Consider the following 27,171-nt stretch of genomic DNA (forward strand, 5'->3'; position numbering starts at 1 on the left):
TCTTGTCGGTCATTGTAGTAGTATATGTAGTATCTAAAATAATGTTGCTTTTGATAATGCACATTCCAAATGAAATCAACTGATATGAAAATGAAATCATTAACCAGTTGTTCTAAGATACACAAGTTTAATGTTACATCGCTTGCACTGCACATTCATTTTGTTTATTTGTTGAACCACTTCCAAACATAAAGCTTCCACCTGCGGTTACTTCCTGTAATGTTAGATTTACGATGTCTTACTGAAAACGTTGAACATTATCTAGCGCAGATTTATCATTTCTTCTAGAGCCTGACTGATACTGGATCTTTTGGGACAATGCCAATACTGAAATTAGGGAGTAAAACAATTCCGATAACGATGTATCAGACAATATTCAGACACACAGAATTCATATACATGAATACACATTATAGCAACATTTTTTGTGATTACTCAATATGTTGAATGTATACTGACGTCCAAATTGAGTTCTTGAGTACTGATTCCCATCCCTAGTCAGTAGTGCCCATTTGATGCTGAACTTCTGTGAAGTTAAAATTTCCCAGCATGCCATTCGTGTTCTTGATGCCTTCAGGTATATTTGACAAATGCAATGCCGAGGTGTCAGAACTAAATGTCCTCTTTTACTTTTCAAGGTTGTCAAAACCTGAAGAAACCAACTGAAAGTAACTTGAACAAAAGTTGGCAAAGTATGTCATGTGTGACCCGACTCTATCCCAGCATGCCTTGTGCACAGCTCTCGGGAATGGTTGTGCGTGATTTGAAGGCAGTGGGCTACGGTACGTGTAAGCCGAGTGTAGCTCCAGGCTTTTTCTTAGATCTCCCATCCCTTCCGGACCTGTAGATGGGCCTATCCAGGAACACCATTAGGCAAATGAAGTTGTTTGTATCAAATATTGACATGTTATCTCTTCATCATCAGGCGGCGGGAGGGAAGAGAGAGAGAAAGATTGTAACTGTGGGTAATTGAGCCGTGTCTCCCCTGCTTATCGGTAAAGCTCCGGCACGTCACGGACCTAACGAGCTGTGGCGCGCCGATTAGTCTGAAGGGAAAGTCGAACGTGAAACACCAGAGCCTCCGTCTTTCTTTTTCCTTTTCTTTTTTTTTTTTCATATCTGCAATGGATATTATGAGCCTCCCTGGAGGGCAGAGGCACAGCCTTATTAGTTCAATTCATGGGGGGGAAGAGAATTGATATGGATGAATGGCATATTAAAGTATCCCTTTGTTACAATAACCATCAAGGCTGATGGTTCGGGCTGATGATGCAGCCCAAGGCAGCAGGACGACAAGCTGAGGCCTTGACCTGGATGGCAGAGGATGCACACACACCAAGGGCAGGGGGCTGATTACACACTGCCTTAAACAAATGGATTTGCCCCTTTAACATTTAGATATGGGATATTTCTGTGTGATGGTGTGTGTGTGTGTATATGTATGCATGAGAGATCGGATACTTGTGGATGTCTGTTTTTGTGAGCAAGGACTGTCATCTGTCTGAATTTGTATTAGTATGTAGTGTGTGTGTGTGTGTGTGTGTGTGTGTGTTTGTGTGTGAATGCCGCCTGCTTTTTATCTCCACATTATCAGGGATAGTAGTTTGGGTGTATTAGATAATCATATGGTGAATAGCTAATTGTGAATGTGTTATCATCACCATTTGTGTGCATAATGGGTATTCATATTTTTCCATTTGTGCACGGTTATTTGCAGTTGTGCATGTTGTTATTGTGCATTTCTGTGAATATTAACACCCATTTATGCGTGTGTGTGAGTGTGTGTGTATGCGTGCGTGCGTGCGCGTGCATGCAGACTGTGCCAGGTGCCTCCACAGGGCATTACCCATCTTGCACTCGTGCCACTCGCAGAATAATCCAGTAAAAAATGGGCGAGATGAGAATCTCACAACATGCCAGTTTGATTTGTACCCCTCGCTATCAAAGAATGCTAATTAAAATCATATTTTGCATATGTCTTGTCTTTCATGCGCATATGCAAATTGCCCCTGTTGCCTTTCAGCACTCTGTAATTAGGTTTATGAAGGACAGCTGTAATACATAATTAACAGAAATGTTTGCAAGCTCTTTTTTTCCCCACGTCTAAACACGACGACTTAAACAAGCACGTGTGAAGAGTTCCAAGGCTGTGCTTTTCTCTCAAATATATCGATTAATTCTTTTACCATCCCCCCCCCACCCTCTCCGAAATATCTTAATTATGCTGTTTGTTTATTTATAGATGATGCCGTCAGTCAGAAGCACTTCCAGTGGGCCAGAGAAGCTCAGCATTTTGATCTTGCCATTCCCCCTGATTGGAGTATACAAGATTTAGTCATACGCTCGCTTCCAGTTTAACTCCAAGGCAACATTCTGGACGGGTGGATGGATTGAGTTAGAGAGGATTGAGAAAATGTAGAGTGATGATAGCGAGGCAAAACTGCGGAGCGTGTTTGAATATTTATATGGTGGTCTTAGTTAGCGTCGGCCTCAGGGGCCTCCATGACGGACGGGACTCTGGGGCCACGATGGGATGGAGGACACAGCCGCTGTGTGTGTGTGTGTGTGTGTGTGTGTGTGTGTGTGTGTCCAGACGGCTGACACAGCGACATAAATGGTGAAATAATTATGCTTTCGCTTTCTGAAAGACTGACTCCTAAAGTTAGAAGGAAAGCTTCAGAAAGGCACAAACAGGCTTCGCCTTAGAGAAAACAGAATAATGATCTACTGGGAAGAAAAAAATAAGTGAAAACCTCCAGAAGAAGAAGAAGAAATGGGAGGAGTGACAGCCGAGTGTGCGCAACGACGGTGCCAACCACATGACTGTCGGTTCAACTCCCTCGGCCTCTTTCATGTAGCTCCATCCGCTGCTCTCAGATGTGGTCATTGTCTCTCAGTTGCACAATAATGGGAAGTGATGGGTGCTAAATGAAAAGGCCAGGGGATGAAAACACTGGTGAAGCAGCTTGGATGTCAGAGTAGTTAGTCCTGTCATCTGTTCATTATGTTTTCACATGCTGTTTAGGAGACACGGTAAACTCAGGGCCCTCGACAAAGTCAGGACATTGTGGTCACTGTCAAGTCGTGGTACCACAGTATTTTCTGACTGTGTGTGCGTGTTACTGCATGCACTGTAGATACATTTGAATCGTTGCACGTGTGTACGTATTTGTTTGACACATTGATGTACAACATGTGGAGCTCTTTGCCCCAGAATCTCTTTCTACTGTCGGAAAACAAAAAGGTGCCTGTTAAACAAACATTCTCAAATGTTACAATCCTCTTGTGGTGCAAAGTTTGCATATACATTTTTGTCTGTCTTCCTGGTCTGTTCTCAATTAACAGAACAACAGTTTTCCACCCCAAAGACCTGTCTATGGCAGATTATATATAAAACTCCATGTCATATTGGGTTTCCTTCCAAAAAGTCTAGAAATGTAAGAGAAGCATGGGTTTGTTCGAAAGTGTCAAGCAGTGGGACATCCTCCAAAAATGAAACAAAAAAGTGAAATAAAGCGGAATGACCGAAATAAAGACACAACATCTTTTCCTGTTTATAGCTCAATGTCCTCATGTCCACCCATCTGACTTCAAGAATTCTCATTAATCCATTTCACTACATGATCGCAGAGGCTGTCTTCACATCTTGTTGTATTCTGTCCCGTCCCTCTTCTCTTATAATCCTAGCACAGTGTTCCCATTAAATACATTTAATACGCTGCAAAATCGTCGCTGCCGCTACTTCAGAATTGTATGAAATGGCAAGAAATCGCAATTACATGACTCAAACCGGATTCAAACAAATAGTTGTCGGCTCTCTTTCCAATTTCAGAATGAGTAACCGATGCAGTGACAGGATGTTAATGACTCGGAAAGTCATGGCAATCAAATAAACAACGCCCCGAGTACGGAATTTTCTCCACAGTCAGAGTGACAAACAGGGCAGAGAATATGATAACGCTAGCGGAAAACAAGAAAAATAGATTTCACTAGCTCACATCTGTTTGGCGAGTAAATCTGGTTTAAATGATTTTAAATGAAGGATACTACCTGTAAATCTCTCTTATCTGCCGAGTTTGACACACAGAAAGTTTGATGGTACGTTCAAGTGCTCCTCGGTCCCTAACCGATTATGTTTTTGCCCATATCCATTTGTCCATTTGTTGGTTGCTTGCTTTTTCTGTCTTGTAAACTTACATTAGTTTAACTCTACCACAAAATGTATGTCTCATGTTGTCGCTTGATGTTTTATGAACCTATGTTTTGTGTGTGTTGTGTAGATGGGCCTTTGTGATGAAGAAACACCTCAGCACCCACCTGCTGGGAAAACATGGAGTTGGACAGCGTAAAGAGAGGTAAGTTAAACAACTGCATCCGGCACTACGGATCATAATCTGCTTTTCAGTCAAAAAGGAAACACATGTTGTAAATATATTAATTCTACACTTAACTTTACAAAGGAGAGAATTAAATTCAAATATGTTTCCCCGTCCTGTGTCCTGACTGTCAAGTATTTCAGCTAGTTTCCAGCAGACTAAAGTGAGAGATATAGCAGGCAATTAATTCTTGATTTTAAAGGATGACTCCTGCAACCCCTATGGAGGCCTGTAAGCTTTTAAGCAAAAAGTCCCTACTAATTACAGTAAATTTCGAGTTAAATATAACTCGAGATCCTCCCTTTCCCTAATGAGTTAAATGGCTTTCACTCATTCCGTCTGTCTCTGTCTCTTCCTCACATCCCTTTTTTCTGTCAAACTTTATCTTGCTCCCTCCCTCATCTTACTTTCTGCTCTCCCTCTTGAATTAAGGATGAATGATGTTTCTTTTACCATTTTTGTCTGTGTATGGGAGTGTGTGTGTTTTCTGTGTATGTGTAATGTCTCCCGCTTGGCCCTGTCTATCAGAAGCAGAGCCCTGCTGTCAGCATGTGTGTGCGTTGTGTATGTGTGTGGAAACAGAAAGATGAGGAGATGAAGTTGTGAAGCCCCCCCCCCACACCACCCCTCCCTACCCTGACAAGCCAAAACGAGACGTTAAACACCTCTCAATCTGTCAAGCGAGCTGCTAAAATAGAAACAGACCCGCTTTTTCATTACTACGCAACCGAATTGATACTTTTGACAACGTGTGGTATTAGATATGACAAGTGGCTTCAGATATGGAAGTAAGCAGCCTGAGCAGATGCCTCTCCATCTCTCAGACATTATCAACTAAATTCTTACTGTCAGCTGTTCATCTGGATTAGATGGAAACAAATCTTCATATCCTTGACTGCTTCAACTTTCTGTTTCATTCACATTTTTCACGTCTGTGACTGACCCAGTGCAGACACAGTTTTCTGCTGTTTGCCATCAGCCTGACTGACCAGGTACTTGAACCAGTGACTCCTCCACCATCTATGCTAGTATTGTCCAACTGGGACTCGTCCATATGTAAAGGAAAGAGCAGAAAGCAAACCATGGGGAAAAGGAAAATACAGTTAGAAAAACAACTTATGTGGGCTTTTTTTTGGCAGCTTACCTTCCTAACAAACAGTGAATAAAAAAACAAGTCAAACAGGATCATGATTGGGAGAAAATAAGAGGTCAATGCCTCTTTTCGACTAAGGTGGTTCTGGTGCTGGTTTGGAGCCAGTGCCTACTCTGGAACCAGTTCTTTCCATTTTGAGGAAAACTGGTTTCAGAGTGGCACCAACACTTCAGAAGAGAATTTAGGTAGAATAAAAAAAAAGATTTTCAGTATTTCCATTAATGGAAGCAACAGTGGTTCCGAGGACCAGTCATGTTTGGATGCCAAAATAGGCCCGTGAAGCCGGGAGCGACACTTGTTTAGAGTCAATGTAGTCGGCCATAGTTGTCCCTAGCAGCGCTGGCAAATTGGAGACGTATACAGTGACTGAATGAAATGACAATTTGGTGGCTCTCATGCCTGTGGAAAAGCTAACTGGTTCTTAAAAGGTTCACAGGTTGAACTGACTCTGAACCAGCACTAGTACCAGCCAAGGAAACAGTACTTGGATCACTTTGGTTGAAAAGGACAGGGATTATTTCATATTAAAGCCCAAGTAAAGGCACAGAGGTAACAGGCCAACTCTAACCTGATATTAGTACAGACAATTGAAGGTGTAGGTGAACAAGCTGCCATTGATGTGGTGGTATCTCATTTGTAACCCACACAGTCCTAACACTGTAATTTATATGAAGGATTTTACTTTTTAGCCACTTTTTCCAAGAAATATGTGTAGGAGATCCTGTAGAATATGTTTCATGTTGAAAGAGAACTCATCAAATGCCACTAAAACAAAGTTTTAATAGATGGCTAAATAGCCTGTGCTTGTATTTGCTGCTCAAACAATAAACTTCAATGTTGGAAACGGAAAGTAAAAATCCACAAGCCTCTGCTGCATGAAATCAATTAAACTTTGATTCATCTCCATTAAATCCTCATGTTTGCATAATAAGCAGCATGCCTACAATGGACCACAAAGACCGGTGTCTGCCTGCAGTGCACCGCTGATCGCTTACTGACTGGGTTGGGTACAATCTGCATGTGCTTCCTGGCCCTTATTCCACTTGTACACTTGCACATGTTTCAGATTTTTATTTCATAATGTTTTTCATCTGATTTCACTGCAGAAAAGTTGCAAGTTTTGAGATTGAATAACTTGCACATTAACACAAGGCTACCAATCTGTCAGAGGAGATGATCGCTGACATGAGACCAACCCAAACATTTCTGCTTTCACTGTCAGCCAATCAACCAGTGGATTAGTGTCCGCCACACAACTGGATTCTTGCTAATTTGGTAATTCAGCACATCTGAGAAGCGTTGTTTTAGCCAAAGCCACCAAAAGCACAGAATTTCAGTTTAAACGTCTTACCCTCAGATTCTACTGGGCCCGTCTCGGTCGTGTTTCAGCTGCAATATAGTCGCCAGAGCTGATCGTGGCCGTTCCAGACAATGCTCATGTTTCCACTGGATGCACAGCACGTTTCAGCAGCGTCCCACAAACGGCTTTTTTGCTCTGCTTCACAGAGAATAAGCGCAAAGCTGCACAGAGCAGATCGAACCAGACGGACCATGAAAGTCAGACAGCAGAATGGCATAGTGCATCCGGTCAGTTTTCAAAATAAAACAACCTGTGCCGACTCGGGATCTACAGCACATGAAAGTCAGAAGTATGAACAGTAAACACACTTACAGACAAAAGGATCTAACTACGTAGAGCCTACTCAACTAACAGTAGAAGCACAACAATCAAGGAAAAGTGAGACAATTGAAAAAACAAGTCAACAATATCAGGCGAGCGTGATGCTCTGCTTCTAAAACGCTCCCAGTGGGATATGAAGTTGTGTGGAGGATGTAACAAAACAGGTAACTGACACGTGTCCGGTGGAATCAAAGGGTTAACGTTTTCAACGACAACTTGGACAACGCTTGAATGGAATCGACCTCCTGGTAAAAAATTCCGATCTCTGACTGCCTCCCAAAGACCTTTTGTGCTCATTACTTTCTTAATAGAAGGTGGCAACACTGCCAAGGTCATATAGCATGGCCACACGCTCACACACAAGGACACTGGACAGGAATGAAGCTGAAAGGTGTGTGTGTGTGTGTAACCGGATAGTGTTTAGCTGCCTGTGTGTTTGCCAAAAACAACTCCAGTCATTCTTCTTAGGCATAAAGCATCGTGCCACACAGCGTCATTAAATCAAATACACACACACACACATAGTTAAGTCACTTTAGGCTAACACACACCCGTGTAAACATGCATAGTTGTGTCTATGAACATAAACATACAAACTGCACACAATCAAACAATCAATCTTTCATTCCTTGTTTTCTCTCCTCTTTCTTATTGCACTCATTCACGCACACTTAAACAAGCGCCTCGTGAACACACACACACGCACACACACTCTCTCGCTTGCGTGCGCACTCAGAGGGAGGACGGCCACAAGGTTTGTTCTATTTAAACCTGTAAAACACGGTGTCATCATTTTTCTGACAGTCCTGCAGACAGAATTTATCTCATCATTAATTAACCATCATATTTCCAACACAGTGCAGCTTAATTAGCACAAGGTCATTGGGGAGGGCTTATTAAGTGGAACAAATTTGGGCAAGTGTACGAGAGGAGGCAGAGGACGGAGGAGACGGAAGAGAGAGAAAGAGAGAGAGAGGTGGGATGACAAAGAGATAGGCAGAGAGAGGGGAGATGAAAGAAAGAAAGAAAGGAGGAAAGAAACAGAGAAAGATAGGAAGTGTGCGTCTATGTGTGTGTGTTTGGTTGTGTGTGTGTGTAAGTGGTTTGGTCCGACGTGACAGTGCTGGCTCAAAGATTGATAACTGCACCGGTTTTGAAAGCCCAGACCTGGAGACTAGGACGGGAGCTGAGGGAGAAAGAGAGACAGGGAGAGGATGGGGAAACGTGTGTGTGTGTGTGTGTGTGTGTGTGCGTGTGCGTGTGCGCGCGCGTGTGTGTGTGTGTGTGTGTGTGTGTGTGTGTGTGTGTGTGTGTGTGTGTAGTGTGTGGGGGTATCTGAACCGGCGACTGGGGACTAGTGAGGGAGGGGGGTGGGTTGAGAGGCAATGGGGGTTGTTGGGGGGGAGGCAATTGCAAACATATGCTGGCTGGCAGGCGGTGGAGAGATGGATTGCAGTGGGACAGTGTCAGAGAGGCAGTTTCATCACCATCTCTACGGCCCTGTTCACCTGGTATTTTTAGAACACTGGGGAGATCTGTTAGTCAAAGGAAGAGAGGAGGAGGAGGAGGAGCAGGAGGAGGAAGAGACCTGACTAGCCCGCAGGTAACGCCAGGCTCCACTTAGCCAAATCCGTCTGGGGCCTCAAACGCCAAGTTATTTTGGGTGGGTATCTGTGAGGAGGACAGTCCCACTGGTTTGGGTTTCAAACGGCTGATAGTGTTGAATGATTTTGGATGTCAGTATTCTATTTTGGTCAATCAGCCTAAACTTTGTTGATGGGGAAATCTGTCCTCATTTGACCTGTCCGAAGTCAAAAGGGGCAGTGAGCAGCTTTAGCGGTACGCCCGGGGCTCTTTCCTAATGCGTAATGTTTTTTGAAAATAAAGCAAAAGGCTTCAGTTTAGTTAGCTGAAAACTGTACAAACATTCCAGCCAGCAGGCCTGTACACACAGCAGCAATCAAAGCAAATGAAAAGATACCTTCTAGATTCAAACATACAAATGTTATTTTCATATGAAGTCTGCTTTCAGCTTATTTTTTAGTGTTTAAAGGGGCTGTATGTAACAATTTGTAGCTATTTCCATGTATTAATCACTTTTTTATAGGCCATATGTGAACAGATTTTAACATAACGTGGACCGTCTCTCTTGGTTGTCTATACAAGCCTGTGGATGATTTTTCTTAAAGCTATTCAATGCTACTGGACTGTATTTCTTTGTGAAGGACTCTGGTTGGACTTTTCAAGTCCATAGGATGCCTTGTCTCAGTACCCCCTTCCTCTCCCCTAACGGAGAGTAACAGTAACTAACATTAGTTCAGAAATGGACAACACAGAAGTTCCACAGAGCCCCTTTAAGTAAAGCCACACAAACACAGGAATTTCATGTCAAAGGGGCCGTTCACCTCAAAATCAAAAACACATATTTTTAAAGTGAAACTCTCGCCAAAAAGCAACCGAGGCTTTATTTATGATTGGGTATGAGTCAAACCTTCACGTACAAGCACACTCATGACCAAAGAGGCACTTTTAAGATTTACCGTAGTTTCATTTTGGGGCAAGCTCATTTTGAACGGGAGTACATGGGGCATACCACGACGGCATCAAAATGTCTATTTTTAGACCACTAAGAAGGCTCCACACATCATGAAACTTTACTGGTAGCATCACCAGGGTCTCTACTCATGACACGAGCAGTAAGAACATTGTTTGTGTACACAAAGTGTGTGAAAAATACGGTTTTGAACTACTTACGCTTAGCTACTGGGACTCCGGCGCGCCGCCGCCATTCCAGGCAAAAAGTGTCGATCTCCGAGTGCGGCCATCATGACGGAGAGTAACGGTGGGACGCAACAACATGGACGTCAGTGTTGCTTTTGACTAACGACAGAACAACGAATTATCCGCGAATTCATCTGGAAATAAGCCCGAGGAGCGTCCCACCGTTACTCTCCGTCATGATGGCCGCACTCGGAGATCGACACTTTTTGCCTGGAATGGCGGCGGCGCGCCGGAGTCCCAGTAGCTAAGCGTAAGTAGTTCAAAACCGTCTTTTTCACACACTTTGTGTACACAAACAATGTTCTTACTGCTCGTGTCATGAGTAGAGACCCTGGTGATGCTACCAGTAAAGTTTCATGATGTGTGGAGCCTTCTTAGTGGTCTAAAAATAGACATTTTGATGCCGTCGTGGTATGCCCCATGTACTCCCGTTCAAAATGAGCTTGCCCCAAAATGAAACTACGGTAAATCTTAAAAGTGCCTCTTTGGTCATGAGTGTGCTTGTACGTGAAGGTTTGACTCATACCCAATCATAAATAAAGCCTCGGTTGCTTTTTGGCGAGAGTTTCACTTTAACTGTTAGCTCAGTTAGCAGTGCAGCTAGCAAAGGAGCTTTGCACCGGGACGGGTTGGGGCTAGCTTATTAGCATGCTAACATCGGTAGATACCTCTGTAACACAAAACACAGATGTCATAATATCGAAACTGTTATTTCTTTACATACTGATGATAATTTTAGTAAAATTTTGAACGTTTTCGACTGAAATTCTTCTTTAAATTTAAAATCTCTTTAACGTTCCTCTTGAAATGGCACCTTTAATGTTTACAACCAGCACTGTCACAAACACAAGCATCTTGTCCAGAGTGGATGCATGCTTCCTTGATACAGTGTAGTTCAGTAGAAAGGAAATACAGGTAAGAGGAAAAATATGTATCTGTGATTAACACTGTCCCTTTAAAACACAGGGACAGTGTTATTTACATGTTTATTTTAAAATGAAGAAAATCTATCTTGTCCATACTTTTATGTAATGTAATGAAAATGTCTCACAACAATCACTTCCCACTAATGAGCATAGTGAGCAATGATGGTCAACACTGGTCAGATCTGACTTAAAATAAAAAGGCTAATTTTAGCCCAGCATATCGTTGTAACCCCAGTGGGGAACAGGAAGAAGGGGACTCGAAGGGGAGGATGGGTGAGATGACAGACTCCAACTATCTGACAGGTTCTGGGTGTGAGAGAGAGAGAGGGAGAGAGCGAGAGAGAGCTGAACTGTTATAAAGTGACACAACTGGGTCTTCGTCTCAGTCACACCACCACTCCTCACTGCAGGCACTGAGAGGAGATGAGGGCTTTTTGTCCTTTTGTCTGCCTGCGTGTGTGTGCTCTCTCATAGATGCATGCTTGCGAGGACCTGCGTGTCCTCGCAAGATGACATAAACCTATCTGTGTGGTGTGTGCTTGTAATGGCTGGCAGTGATCTCAAAAGGTTTTTATTGAAACATTTTGCATTACAGCTCTGAATTATAATAAGAAGTTGTCACTGTTGTTATCACCCACTTGTAATGTCATTCGGAGTTGAATTATCCCCTTCTCCTCAGTGCATTTTCATCTGAATATATAATCTGCCTTATTTAGTTAATGGATGCGCGGTCTGAGCCAGCCTAGTGGGGAAATGGTCGTAATGTAGTCTCCAAAATCTGTACAAGTATTCCCACTAGTTTGATTTTATTGAATTTGATTGAGTGTTGCGCATGGGGAATGCTTTTTCATGTTTATTCACAGGAGAACAATAGAGTTATGTTCATTGTAAAATAAAAGAGGATACAAGCATCCCGTTTTGATGTGTGGCGTTAACTACAGCAAAGAATAACTGCCCCTGAGGAGCAACATGGGATATAAAGCTTGTGTATCACTTCTTTTGAGTAACACTCAATACTGTTATATGTCTAAAACTTATTTCTATGAAATTATGTTTGTACAACAGAAATACAGAAATAAAAATGCAGAATGCAACGATTTGCAAATCCAATCCTTTTAGACCTTTACTTGAAAACAGTACAGAAACAAGATATTTTAATATTCAAACAGACAAACTTTATAGTTTTTCGTAGATATCCACTAAATGGAGAATTTGATGCCTGTGGAAGAACCACAGATCCCCGCTTTTTGGGAATGGGGTTGTACGTGAGGATGTTTGGGTGTGTTAGAAAGTGTGTGTCAATGTTATGTAAAATGAATTATCTTCCTTCTGTGTTATCTGAAAAGAACAACAACATGTATTTCATCACAGTTAGATTTTTATTTCACTGCTTTAATCTTCACTTTTAACCATTTTAACCTCTGTGTGTGTGTGTGTGTGTGTGTGTGTGTGTGTGTGTGTGTGGGTGCTGTTATGTCTGCACACACCTAAACCAACACTTCAATAACAAGGGAGTGGCTTTGGAGCGTGATTGACAGCAGCGACCTTGCCTCAATTGCTTGTAATTAGTTCCTTTAAAACAGGGCGCCAAAAGACAACTGACCTGTCTCGCGTACCTGTTTTCATAGGTAATTGTTAAAACGCCTGCCATTTTCACGCTTGTAATAATAAACTCCTCCAACTAATAGACTCATCACTCTTGAAAACGGGAGTGCTGACAACCCAGAAGAAAGATATATTTGTTTAGGCACGATACAAGCAGCTGGGGGAGACTGTTTTCAGTGTTTTGGAGGTGTCTAATTGCTAAAATCTGCTCACAGCTTTTGCCCAAGCGCAGTCGCCAGTTGTTCTACAGCGTTACTGTATGTCTGAGCCAAGTAAGCGGGTGCTAAAATCCCTCCGAAGAAAACAGAAAAACCAGGTGAAAAGGCTTGAACACATCCAGAAATAGCTAGCATGATGCATGCAGCGCAGGTGTGATGACTCACAAAATGAAGACGGGGATATTCAGAGCACCCGTTATTACATGACTGCAGTGAGAGGATTGGAGAGGATGACCAATTTCTGAAAGAAGATTCTCATTTTGGACTGAAGCTACCAACAGTAAATACATGTAGTTTATTTAAATGCTTTTTAAATTCTGCTCTAAATACATATCAATTCAGGAAAGGACAATAATATCTTTTGGATGAAAAACTTGGTTGACATTCTGCTCCACGTTTTATTCCTCCATGTTCACATGGCAGAATTGATAGATACACGTTACTTGCTGCAGTCGGTCACGTCGCTGTGCCAGGGGCCGAGCACGGCTGAGCGGGCATCTGGCTTTGCAGCGCCGGGCTCTGGGCATGCAGCCGCGTCCCAGCATGCCGTGCAGCGCGGCCATATTGCCCCGGCACCGAGGGCCGGGACCGTCCAGGCTTGACGGGTGGAGCAGGGGCGGAAGAGTCCTGCCTGGAGCCAGCATGGTGGCAATATGGACCACACGGAGCAGGCAGGGGTCAAGTCACACAAAAAAACCACGAGCCAATGTGTGTGTGCAGAGCATGTGTGGGTGTGGGTGTGAGGGAGTGAAAAAGAGAGAGTTAGCAGTGTGATATGGAGATAAAGAGTAGATAAAGACAACCCCTAATTCATTAGAATAAATCCTTTCCCTTAATTATTGATAATGAATCTGCTCTTTAATCTTTCTCTTTCTTCCTTCCCTTATCTGCCTGTGTCAGCACTTTGTCTCTCTGGCTTGGTGTTGGGTGGTAAGGCCTAGTTTTCAGCCACCCAAGGGCAGCAGTCAATAACATCCCGTGCTGCTGGTACTGTAAGCAGGAATGTGATTAGCAGCAGAAAAATATTCACTTGAAAGTATTCAAGGATACGTGGACTCGCTGTGGGATATTCAAATATGCTTAAATCCTGCAGAAAAATGAAAGGAAACCAGTTTTTCTTCTTTTTATTTACAAAATAGCTTGAATCAATGTCAACTCAAATGCAACAACACAGAATAAACCAGCGTTCGCTCGCTTAAACCGCTGACCACACTCACCAGTGATCAGTGCTGTGCAGTAATCACAGGCAGACCGGGTTTGTGTGCTTGCACTCAGGAAGCTCCATTTCCCAGAGGTCTGTGCAGCTCACGTAGTCCCGGCGCGGTACTGGCAAGGCCTCAGCGACCCCTAGCTCACCTTTTGTGTTTGCTGGCTGCTTGTTTGAACAGGAGCCAGCGGACAGCGTCTCGCTGTTTACCCTACTCAATATTTCATGGAGAATGAACACTCGCAGAATGAGGGATCGCGTTAATATTGCTGTTAAAATTAAGCGATAATTAAAATTTGTTAGTTTAAAAGCCATTGCAGTCTATAAAAGTTTGATTACTGGAAAATTAGGTGCATTAAGTTTTTATGGGTTGGCCCGTGCTATCGCTTGGGAACGATTTTTATGCACTTGTCATGGGCATATGGTGCAGAATTGTGGGAGTGTGTGTGTGTGTGTGTGTGTGTGTGTGTTTGTGGGTAGGGGGGCTGTGAGGGAAGCATGTTGTTTCTCTGAAAAGCTGACACACTTTAATGCTAAAATGTCCACCCCTGTGGTCTTACTCATCATTAGTTAAAGCACAGTGCTACCACAGCCTGGTAGCAGCAACTGTGACAAAATGCCAATTATAAATCTGAGCCTGTGTCTTGGAGAAGAGAGGTCAGAGGTCACGTACGTCTTAGCTGCTTTATGGTCATGTCGTTTGGCCAGTGATGTCACATCAGCACTCCCGTCGAGGCCGCGTGTTGTTGTTGGTCACTCTAACATCCAGCTCCTTGATACAGGGTGCAGCAGGGTCCTATCGACTCCTATTACTAATAATAATGTTAGTTAGCAGTCGACAGCTCGTCCCAGAGTTGGAAGCCACTCGTCATGTCAGAGCAGCGTGACCTTGACTTGTGGAATAAATCCGCAGCAGTAGTTTGTCTCCTCATAACAGCGTCTACCTCATCTCGGTAGTGCAGCTCCAACGGTCCCTCCTGCTTTTGAAGTTTTTCTTTCCCTGAGAATGATGTCACCCACCGACGAAACCCAAGTGACATTACTCAAGCGGACAAGAACGGAGAATGTGCACGGTTCACCTTCGCATTCATTTCACATCCCGTGGCACAAAACCAGGCAGTTATACAATGACACAATTGTGCGGCTAACTGTTGACAGTGGTTGGACATTATGCACAGTGGGACTGTGGAAAAACTGGGCTGTTGCCAGCCTGTTTTTCTTTTCTATTGAAACATCAGACTGTCATGGCAGAAATGGATGTTGCCAGGCATCACTAATGAGCCAATTAATCAATGAATTAGCTGAGCAGCGATTAAATTAATGCGAGCTGGACGGGCGAGCGGCAGTCCTGGATATATCCTGGGGAAGGTGATTAACACACACACAGAACAGGCAGCGATCAACAAGGCCACTATTAAGTTGGACAACTTCCTGAACTTTTCTCTTTTCGGCTAAATATAGAACGGCTTAATTCATTTTATTTTATGTGGATGAGAGAAACATTATCATCTTTTCCCATGCGGCTGCACTGCATTGCTAATATCCTGTGGAATTCAAGAGAGATTGAGATGTATTTTTGTCTTTCCTTCTATTCCCATGATTTCTGCCAGTCAGTAAGGATTATTTTCTGACACAAATACCACAAATCACCAATGAATATACACTTTGACGTCATGACATCATCATCATTATTTAATAGATGAACAATGTGACATAATGTTCTCTCACCTGTGACCACGAGTTAAATATTAAAATATGTTTCATCAAATGAGTATAAGAGTGTGTGATTTACAGAAATTACACATGCTTGAAAGATTTTACAGTTGTTTGTGAAGATTCAGATTTTTCAGTTGTTCAAAAATGCCGCAGAAGAAAATCTTATAAATCTCATTGATCTTATCTCCTCCCATACTTCAAAGTTTGCTGTATGTGAGATGGTTGGAGAGAAACTTTTTCACTCATACTCATGCAACTGTTTTATCTGATTTGAGATCATTTTTGATAAAAATAAATGACAGTGGAATTAATCTGTTCCCAATTTTAGTATGGTCCCACTCGTGTCTGCTGCTCCAAACTCACTGATATTAACCACTCCCTCTCTTATCACATAAGTCAACACTTACACATGTGACGTACGTGAGTAGTTTTGTATCTTCTGGTATCTGATGTGCTTGATGAAGGGCTGTTTGTATATAGCTTAATGTGTTGGACATCATATAAGGCTGAGCCCTTCTAGTTTAGGAAAGTGGTTCCCAAAGTGGGGTTTAGGACCCTTGCAGTCTTGAGCAGGCTGTAGGGGTGCCTCAGGGGCCACCAAGGAGTCTGAAGCAAAATGAGGAACAGTCATGGATCACTGCTGTGTAATTCACCAAAAGTACATTTAGTGAAAGTAAAATGATGACTATTGCATTCGTAGGTGTCACTTCTCCCACCATCATCTCCTCATGGACAGTGTAGGTAGTTCCACAACCCATCACTGAGCCAATAATAACAGTGTTCCTTTATGGCCCAGTAGAACAAAATGTCTGAGGCCAGACAGGTCTACCTGATTTTCCGGAGCACTTCTTGCATGTTTGGCATCAAACAATGCAGAACTCTTCGTAATCAGCACTGTGTGGGCTTTTGGTCCGGCACTGTACCACATCATCTCCTCATGTCCAAAGTCTCCAGCCACCCCCCACTCTCTTGAGCTTGAGCCGAGACGTTACAGAGGAGGGGTGGTGTTGGGGAGGCTCCCTTGATTATGTGACATCCTCCGGAAGACCGCTGGAGTTGTTTCCTCCATTACTTAGAGAGGGAAAAAAGAGGCCTTTTCACTATTGAGACTGTCACTCTCAATTTGGGCTAACGGTAAGCATGCACAAGGCCTCCTGGATATTCCCCCCCACCTGCTCCCACCCCACTCCCTCTCAACCAACCCCCCCACCACACACACACACCCACGCCATCCCACCATCCCCTCCCCCTGCAGCGGATCGCCGTGGTGACAGTTTGATTAGATCATCAATCGTGGCCGTTAACAGCGGTTTTCCTGAGCACCTGGACCGGCAGGTCACAGCTGGCTCTGAGCTACCGCTGTCCCCCTGACCCAGAGCTGTGTGTGCGTGTGTGTGTGGAAGTATGCTCGTAGACACACAATTGCACATCAAGTCCAATTGTTTTTGTGTGTGCAAGAGCCCCTTTGTACTGTATTTGTGAACTTCAGAGTCCATGTTTGTGTATCTGCGTGAATATGTTGAACGCGGTGATAATTGTGTGTATTTCTGCACATGTCCAGGTGCAAGCACAGTTGTGTTTGTGCATTTGAAAGCGTGTGTGTGAGTTTCAAATGAGTGAGTGCAATGAGGAGCTCTATTTGAATGCCCACTACTGTTATTACAATTCAATACAGATGAGAATTAAATTTCCTCAGGGGGCCTTTAGACCTACCTTGTTATATTCTGCTGTTTTCTGACCTGGGAGGTTGAAACACTAATGAATGTTTTAATTCTTTACATAGGTTGCGAAAGTCCACTTTCTGGAGAAAGAGGGTGATGACAGTTGGAAGTATGATTATGCATGCAAAGAGACGGCTAGAAGAATAGATTTAGAGGAATGGAGTAATACAGTAGACTCAACAGAAACAGAGGACACATCTGTATCTGTGCGCTCTCTGCCAGATACTTTCCAGAGTGTATTGTTTTGTACTCTGTGTTTGCAGATACACAGATACCACTGTGTAGCAGTTATGGCTATTCATCTGCAACACCACAAACACACACACACACATACGCTCTTTACCTTAGCTACGACACAGTGCACTTCACAAACACACACATACATAAATTCACCTGCTTCCCCGCGTTGTCGCCGGCCGCTGTATCAGGTTCCTCGTCGTTCTGGTAAAGCAGTTAAATTTATGGGCTAACAATAATGGGACAAAGTGTGTGTCTCATTGCGATTCCTCAGGTATTCCATGATTAAATAAACGTCCCCGGTCTTTTCATAAAGCTTGTTTATGGCAGCGTGGCACCATATGCTACTGCTTCCACCCCACCCACCCATCTCTTTCGCTCCCTCTCTCTCTCTCTCTCTGTTTAATTCTCACTCTTTCTCTTTGTCTCTCCCTCCGTTTCTCTCTATGCTTCATACACTGCCCTACACTGCCTCTACCAGATGCAGGCTAGCCATTATTCTGTGGCGGAGAAGCTAAAGTTGTGAATTAACATGTAGAAGCCATTACGGAGTGATGATGATATCCATCTGCGCCGTTCATAGGTGCTACTTAGTAAATTGTCTGCGCTGTAATGGCACAACAGTAACAATATGATTCTGTTTTATCAACTCCATGGTCTGTTCCCAGCTTTTCGGTTAAGTAGATGATCAGGTGTGAGTTAATCGCTGGATGCTGCTGAGTGTATCGTTTGTCGCAGGCCTGTGTGGTTCTACCCTGCTGGTCTACCTGCTTTTGTATAGTACTAAAAATTGTGTACAATGCTTATCACAAAGTGATGTCTTCAGTCTAAAACCCAAACACTCTTCATTTATCATATCATAAATGGCAAAAAAAAGTATTTGAGAAATTAACTGAAACAGTTAATCAATTATCAAAACGGTTGCTGATTCATTTAAATTTTCGATGGATTAATTATTGCAGCTCTATAAATGCGCAAAAATGAATCATTCTGTGCATATCACATGTCAGATGTTGCAAATCATTCAATAAAATGCTTAAATACAGATTATAAAGATCATGAATTCATCATATTAAATGTGAAACACATTTAAACCCTGTTCACATCTTGTCCTCTGAACAGTTTGTGACACTCCAGTCCTCAGTGGCCTGATAGTTTTGACTACGCAAACACAGGCAAAGCAGCGTAAGTTGGGAATGGTAATTAATTCTCCAAAGCATTGCACGTCTGTGTGTGAGGACATAGAAAAAAAAAACCAACAGTTCCTACAAAGCAAGTCAGAAAAGCAATTAACTTCTCCAGCCAGGACATGGCAGTAAACGCGTGTGATTGTTCTCTATATTGTCTTCTTTGGTTCCTGGAGTTGCATCGCAGTCTTGACAGAGAGACTGAGTTTGTGTACTCTAGACTTTTGTTGTGATTATTAATGGCCATTTCACATTAACCTCGCCGTGCTAATATGCTCGACAATGGCCCAAATCACCTGAGCGATGAGCGGCCCTGTCCCCCCCCCGCCCCCCCATCCAGCCAACACTGTAGCAGCTACCCTACTATCCCCCCTACCCAATGACCAAGATTAATGAAACCTCCGCCATTTTTAATTAGCACGGCCGCAGTCATCAATTACGTCTGCCCCACCCCAAATACAAATATTGTTATATTTGGGGGGAAAATTCTTGATTTATTTCATTGTGGTGGCCGAAGGAGTGAGATGAATGGCCTCCCATCATGGTCATTTGCAGGGATGAGGAGGAGGAGAAGTAGAGTGGGGTGGGTAATAAGAGAAGGGGAGAGGGGGGGTCTCTACAGTAGAGTGGAGGACATGTACAGGACTAGCTCAGGAAAGCCAAGTCTACAGGGAAAGACCAGACTGGGTCTCAGTGTCCCTGCGCAGGGATCTGACTCCAACTGTCTAGGAACTTAATTAGACTTTCCTTGAACCCCGAGCTGCACTGATACCAGTTTTCCTCAAACCGATATAAGTGGCAGAATATTGTGTTGTTCAAGTACCAATCAAAGTACTACTTATTAATATCACCTACTTTTGGCCTGTTACAAATGTTGGTGGTGTCACCCGCATACTCCACAATATAGTTCTCTTGATGTTGATGGGAGCGCAGTGATGGGTGTACAGTATTAAAAGGAGGGGGCTGAGCACACAGCCATGGGGGGCTCCGGTGTGGAGCACTAACATAGAGGAGACGTGACTACCAATCTGAACTCTATGGTGTCTGCTTGTGAGGAAGTCCAATATCCATTTGCAGAGTGTAGTACTTAAACCCACGGTGTTAAGTTGTCCAATCAGCTTCATGGGTGAGATTGTGTCACATACTGAGCGGAAGTCAACAAACAACATTCTAATGTAGCTGTTCTTATTCTCCAGGTGCGTCAAGACTGAGTGAAGGAGAGTGGATATGGCATCCTCTGTGGATCTGTTGATTTTGAAAGAGATTGTTTTATTTCACACTGGTCAAACACTTATCGTAGCATATTTAGAATAATAAGATAAGAAATAGTTTATTCAGATAGGTAAGTGTTGTAGGTTGGGACAAATGACTGAGTGATGTTTGTCACACATATCCAGGATTCCATTTTTGGTCTCTTCGTCTTTTTGGTGATGTTTTCTACCACAATACGACAATATAATGGAGTATCAAGAGTTTCAATGCAATTTTTCCTCTTTAAAATCTCTTAAGACATGAACTAGCATACACTGAGATTGTACATTTCCATGTAGGTCTTTTAATGTGCCAACATCCTTTCATTATAAATGATTACCCTTGTTATATCTACTTGTATGAACCCTCAGTCTTGATGTTTTGTCTCCGTTTTGAACTTTATTAATTTAATTTATGAATTTATTTGTTTATTTTCTTTTTTGAATGTGTGGACAGAATGTTTTCTGTGCAGGGAAAGCTGGAAACGAGGGACATATTTTTATTATGCCCTTTCATTCTTAATTGTTTGACTTTTTGGAAATCAGTAAACATACTCAAATCTCATAAACCATAAATCATTAATAAATCATTAAGATGCACTTTGCTGTAGAAAGCTATGAAAACATCATGTCAAATTTGTCAAATATTCTTCTGATTTACTGTCGCAGTGGATTTCTCCATGTGTGAAATGCAAATCTGTTTAGCTTGAGGACTTCTTTTTACAGTAATAAAGCGTCTATCTAGTATGCTCTCAGACTTAGAAATCACATAGGATGTCAGTTATGACAGTTGTAATGGTTGGTCATCCAGCACACACTTTGTTGCTGTCTGTAGAACCTCTTCAAACATCTTCCAAACTATTTTTTTTTTCTTTTTTGCTCCAGCACACTTTTCTTATTTTTGTTTGTTGCTTGGACAAATTTGCATGATGTTTCTTTTTAGTTCCAACAGTGATTCTGCCTCCTGAATCATTCATACTGCACTCTTAACATTTTGCCACTTGCCTTTTCCAGGAGGCGCATGTGCTTTACTGGCTTTCGCTGCTATATTTGTCAATAGTTTTTAATTACATTGGAACTTTTTTTTCTTCCTATGTCTGTCTGATCCATGGATTTCAGTCAGTATCATAAGTATTGGATGTGACTATTTGCTGGATCAGCACACGTCCCAAAGGGGGCATCTCTTGATTGTTACTTGAACACAGAGAATTACAGAGTCTAGAAGATACAGCTAACATTTTACTCTTGTCAGTTCTGATGTGCTTTTTACCACAGCACTGGCAGGTAGATTGAGGCCGCTGCCTCAATCTTTGCCATGGACATTACATCCCTCATGACAGCTCATGCACTAAGCAAGGGCACTTAATCCATACAGCTAGGTGGTGAAAACAAGACAGCATTAGCAAAATACTGCATTACAACTTAATGTGTTCGTCCTTGTGAGAAGAAATAGGACCTGTGCCAGATCCTTTTCTCTCTATTGCTTTGCAGTTTAGTGTTGGTGAATGCAGACTGGACTCAATTCAGCCGTCCAGCTTGTTCTGACACAGCATAGAAAGAAAGAGAGCAGACGCTGTATTTGTTTCAGATCTCGGGCTTTTTCCACTTTGTTTTCTTTAAAGGGTTTCATGTTTCTACTCAAACCAAGTCTAGACTTTCTTTTCTTATATTAGCATTCTTGTATGAATTGAGTTATGAAGAAAAATAAACTCTTCTTTCAATGATTTATTCAAAAAAGAAAAGCAAAGCTGTAGCAGACTTGTTCATAAATGACCAGCCGAGTGCAGCTCTTTTCTGCAGTTCTTCACATTTGCTAATATCTGACTGGGACGCGTCGTAATAATAAAGCAAGTACGGCGCTTTATGACTTGAAGATGTGCACTGCTCTTTTCTGTGGTTTGGGTGTTTGCGCTGCGGTGAGCCAACAGCCATTTCACTCGTGCACACATACACACACAAGCACACACACACAGATTTTATACCCTTACTGCCACGGCCATCGCCTGCCCACTGACTCCAGAGAGAAGGGTGGGAAACATCTTGAATATTTTATGAAGCTCGGGAACCCCACCTCTGTGTCTTCCCCACCCTGCAGACCCAGCGCTGCTATGTCCAGCAGTGCACACACACACACACCCACACACACACACACACCAGCAGAAAACAGAAATAATGTTTTAAATGCAATCATTGTCAGGCCCAAACAATGTCATTTATCAAGGGAGCATTTGGGACTGTATAATAAGTTTCACATTATTAATACAATTTTTCATCCTCTGTCAAGCCTATCTGATTTATGGCACGCGTGTGATCTAAGGTGATCATTGAATTACAATTCCAGTAATAAGAGAGAGAATGGACCTGGTCTTTTACTTCTGCCCAGTGGAGCACATACACCCACACACACATGCGCACACACAAAATCCCGGATAAACAGCCTCCAGTTGCAGCAATTACACACAACATACAACAATAGTCACGCCGCCCTATCTGTGTTATAACTTTTACCGGTCATACCACGGAGGAAATGCACTAAATATTTGTGAGTTAAACCAATATGGCAGCTTCCTAATTTCAGCGAGAGACAGAGGAGAGGGGAGAAAAACAAATGAACCTAGGGCCCCTGTTAATTAGATAAGGGACAAAGCTCATTATTCTAAAATGATATTGGGGCCCAGAGAGTAAATATGAGTGGCCTGTTAGGGGCTCGGTAATGGGACGGGGATGCGCGTCGTTACAGGCCCGAATGATTTACAGCTAGATGCTCTTTGATGTATAGACTGTACCTTTTATTAAGTGGCTGTCGTTACGGTCACTGGCTCAGTCATTTCCCTTTGTGTCTAATCAAAATCCATATCCAGACACCCGGCCATCCAGAGCCGGCCGCTCCAGATGGGAAAAGAAATTACGGGAATGTCAGCGTTCCCTTCCCACAGCCTACCAGAACCCCGCCTCGGCTCCCGCTCAGCAAAAGCTACCAGAGATGCTTATGATGCAGATAATATAATCTTACAAATAACAACAACAAATAAACAAATGGGAGCGCGGAATTCTTTTTGAGGTAATTAAATAACAAAGACAGACTCCTATCATAACATTTGGATCCAGTTTGAACAAGTATTCACACTATTAGCAGTCTTGCTTTTTCGCTTTATCAGATTAGCTCGTCGTTGAGGGCCCGCTGATCGGCGTCATACATCATCCTGTTTGATTTCTGTTTATAGCGAATTTGGGGGAGCCGCTAATTGGATTGTGGGAGTCTAGCCCCGGTTAAAGATGGTAAACAGCAGAGCAGACTTGTCCCCCAACTCTCAGCCCCACAGGCTTGGAAAACGCCAGCTCTCCTCAGGATCGCCGCAATTTATGACACATTTTCTCTGTATTCTTAAAAGATAATTAGGTTTATCACCCATTTTTTTCCCTCTCAGCCCCCCTCTTCCTTCCCTTTTGTGTACCTGAGAGCACACAATCGCAGCATAAAAACATAAATATTTCTGCAGCACAGCAGCGCTGGCAGGTGAGCCTAATGAAATTCTAGGAGTGTAATTTGATTTACGAGGTGCTAATGCGGCCTGATATTAGAGAGAAAAAGCTCTGATATGGCTGCCTTGTGCTGTATTTAAGGCCTATCAGAAGCCTGATAAAGAGCATCCTGTCCTCAGCACTGCAGCTGAGTTATTGTTGCAGATATTCATATTGATAGTAATTCTTCCCGACGCAATTTAGTGCCGGCAATATATAAATATGGAGATAATAGTTAATTTTGGTGGCTGCTCAGATTGCGATGCTTTAAATTCAAAGACTTACACAAAAAAAAAATTTGAGCTGTGAAGCATCTGGACACTTTTTAAAGTGCCGTTTAAAGGATGGTCGGGGGGGTGAGAAGAGGCCTTCGACCGAACCGTGTCACACAAATCAGATATCCAGTGCTTTTCAGGGTCTGGCAATTTGAGCAGGAAGCTTTTTGGAGCTCTTGATTTGCAGTTTTTTTTAGTTGAAACATGTTGATTAATAGTCTGATATCCATAAAACCTATTAAGCCTTTAAATTAACTGAGTCTGGAATCAAGACATCACACCAGATTGCGCATACACTCAGAGAAAGAGATCGTTTTGGGCTGTTTTGTTCTGAATCATGTTTTTTCATACTCTTGCAAAAATGACTTCTTGTAATTTAATGTTGCATATGTATGTGTGCGTGTGTGTGTGTCTGTGTGTGTGTGAGAGAGTTTTCGTGGTGAATTGTGCGCAAGGGTGTGTCTATGTGTGTGTGTGTGCGCCCACTTCCCAGGCTCAAATTTAGGTCTGTGTGCTTCAAAGTGTGTTTGGGACCGTTGAGCTATGGCTCATAATAAAAACAGGCAATAACAGGGCCACCACAGAGGGACCTGGCCTTTGTGCCTCTCTGCTCCCCCTCGCTCCCCTCTCGCCTCCGTGCCACCTCCTTCTCCTCGTGGCCTCTCCTCCCCACCCCCTAAGTTATGGGCTGAATAACAGCGCAACAATATTAAGATAACATTTCCTGATTGTTTGTCAGGCAGGAGGCTCCTTCACCCCGCTTTCATCACGTCCACCGTGTTCATTAAATTGACAATTTGTATTTGCCCTACAGCGGGATAAACAGGAGCTTATCTGATGGGCCTGGTCTTTTATTATTTATTTCATTATCTTTTTTTTTTCTCTCCCTCTCTCTCTCTCTCTCTCTCTCCTCCCCCTCTTTCTCCTGGGATTGAAGGTAAACATAAATCAGCAGCAGCATCTCTGTTGTGTGCTGTTGTTTATATTGCAGTCATATGCAGCGGCAGTCCTCTCAGAGGAGGTTCACCTACAACGCTCTGCAGACACATGTGGCCTCTTCATGGAGGTTTTAGTTGTTGTTTTGTATGACATGCTGGCTGTGCGCTCCTGCGGGCCTGAGTATGATATAACTCCATAGATATTTCACTTTAAAATGTCCTGCTGTTGGGATAATTCTTGGACTTGTTCCTGAGAGATTCTGCTCTTGTCTCCACAGCAGAGTTTGTACGGTTGTTGTATCTCCTGCAGCAGGCCAGAGAGGGTTGTCCGCGTTCACTTGAATGTTAAACCAGCACCGCCCAGGAAACTGATTTGAGTAGCCGCAGACCACATCGACTTCAGCGCTTTGGAAAGCATTTCTCCCAAGCACCGTGAGCGATGATGTTGCCCTGTTCGATATCTTACGCCGGGAACAAGCCTGTCGTCGGTCGACATTGTGCGCGCAAACGAAAAATAACGAAGCCAGCGTCCTTACTTAGGAAACACTTGTCCCAGAAATTTAATCTTTTCCCCATTTTTTACCCAACACTCCCCCCCCCTCTAATCAGGTTTCAATTGACTGCCACTGAAGGAAGAGCCTCTCCTCAGACACATGTATAGGTCCGAACCCAGTCAGCCACCATTTAAGGCTTACTCAGTCTTCCTCCCAATATCTTGGAGAGCTCAGGGCCAAATGATTTAATCTTCATTCAGCTAATTTAGTCTGGATTTAAGCTGCCGGGTTGTCGAAGTACAGAGTGATGGAGTCTGAAAACAGGATGAGAGGGGAAAAGGGAGAGGAGGGGAAAAAAACGGAAGGAAGGAGGGAGGGAAACGGAGAGCGAGAGAGATAAAGATAGAGCGATGGAGGGAGGGAGAAAGAGAGAGGCGAGAGATGGAGATGGAGATGGAGAGAGAGGGGGGGTGCTGAAGATGATGATCCATCCTGACCCTAGTGAATGCTGTCATGTTCCTCCCTCTAGGTAATCTCTCTCACTCACTCGCTATTTTGCATGTGAAAATGCTCTCCTGACAGTTGCATATCAGATAAATTTTCTCTCCTTTTTTTCCCCCCTCTCTCCCCCCTCTTTCCCTTCACCAAATAAACAACAGTCTTCACTTTGAAGTTGTCTGTTTGTGTCAGTTTGGCTTGAGGCGAGAGTCGGCCTCTCTCTCTCTCTCTCTCCCTCTCTCTCTCTCTCTCTCTCTCTCTCTCTCTGTCTTTGTGTAGCAGTGTGAGAGCATCGGCGGATTATTTCCTCTCACCGACCGGCCAACACGACATGAAAAACCCAGAGAAGGAATCCTTAGCTGTCCAAAAAAGGCCAGCGCAATTAATCCAGTCAATTAAAATGAAAAAAAACAAACAAAAAAATGCCGTTTGTTTACATGCCAATTGAATTAGTGTGATGCTCAGCGGCATAAAACCAAACTCGCTGTCAGGAGGAGCAGGGGTGTCAGAACAGCCCTGAGCTATGACGACGTCAGAGAAAGTCATCATTTCCTCTGAGTTTAAATCCCCTTTTCATCTCTTTTGTCAAGAAAACTGGCCTCTTTTTAACACACTGTTGCTTAGTTTTACTCCTGAACAAATGACTACAGCCTCAAAAAGCACCACCTTCCCACTTGGGGGCGATAGTGAGTGTGTGGTAATGAGTCAGGTCTTTTTTTTCCTCCCCAACCCCTGTTAGAGGTACAGTAAGTCCAGAGGGATTTATATCACAATTAAGGCCAGTGGTGGCCTGTGATGTTCTGACAGTAGCCCTATATGCCTGAACTGATGACAGGATCATACCACAGTATAGATATGGTAATGAGTGACAGTATAGACACAGCAGCGTGCGGCTTTCTGAACGTACAGGCAAGAGGCCCACCTGGGTCTTTGAATAAATCTGCACGGGATGTCAATCATGTCGCCTTGCTGCTTGATCAGAGGGGAAAAAAGAGAAAGGGAGGAGGAAATGGAGAGCGAGGGAGGAGATGGAGAGATGCAGGAGAAAAGAAAAGCAGAGATGTAATGAGTGGAAATGGAACTCGCTCACGATTTACAGTTTGTTCCCGCTGTGGCCTCTGCTGATCAGAGCTCGACAGTAATGGGAAAAGCGAAAGAGCAGTCAATGCCAGATAATATGTATGATTCTAACTAGTGGTTCCTCTTTTGTGGTTTGGTCGTTCTAGTGCACCAAAAATATGAACCACCCAAACTTGCCTATAATCTGTACATTAATACAATAGAAAGATGCCTGCACAATGAGATCAGTCATTTTTATTAGCAGTGTTCCAGCCCAACACATCCTCTTCCTCAGGCAAATACTCCTGTGAGGGAAATGTGTAAGAC

The 27,171-nt window shown here is 43.2% G+C and overlaps 1 protein-coding gene across 3 annotated transcripts in view; it reads left to right on the top strand.

The window, feature by feature from the left end:
* znf407 (zinc finger protein 407) overlaps nucleotides 1-27,171 on the top strand; it is a 158,713-nt gene that overhangs the window by 63,756 nt on the left and 67,786 nt on the right. For all 3 annotated transcript variants that reach the window (XM_084356297.1, XM_084356299.1, XM_084356298.1), the window contains exon 5: nucleotides 4,281-4,355. In XM_084356297.1, coding sequence (XP_084212423.1) covers nucleotides 4,281-4,355 — 75 coding nt within the window. The remainder of the gene's footprint in view (nucleotides 1-4,280; nucleotides 4,356-27,171) is intronic.

The sequence above is a fragment of the Pagrus pagrus genome, assembly GCF_965226575.1.
Source record: "Pagrus pagrus genome assembly, chromosome: 7".
NCBI lineage: Eukaryota > Metazoa > Chordata > Actinopteri > Spariformes > Sparidae > Pagrus > Pagrus pagrus.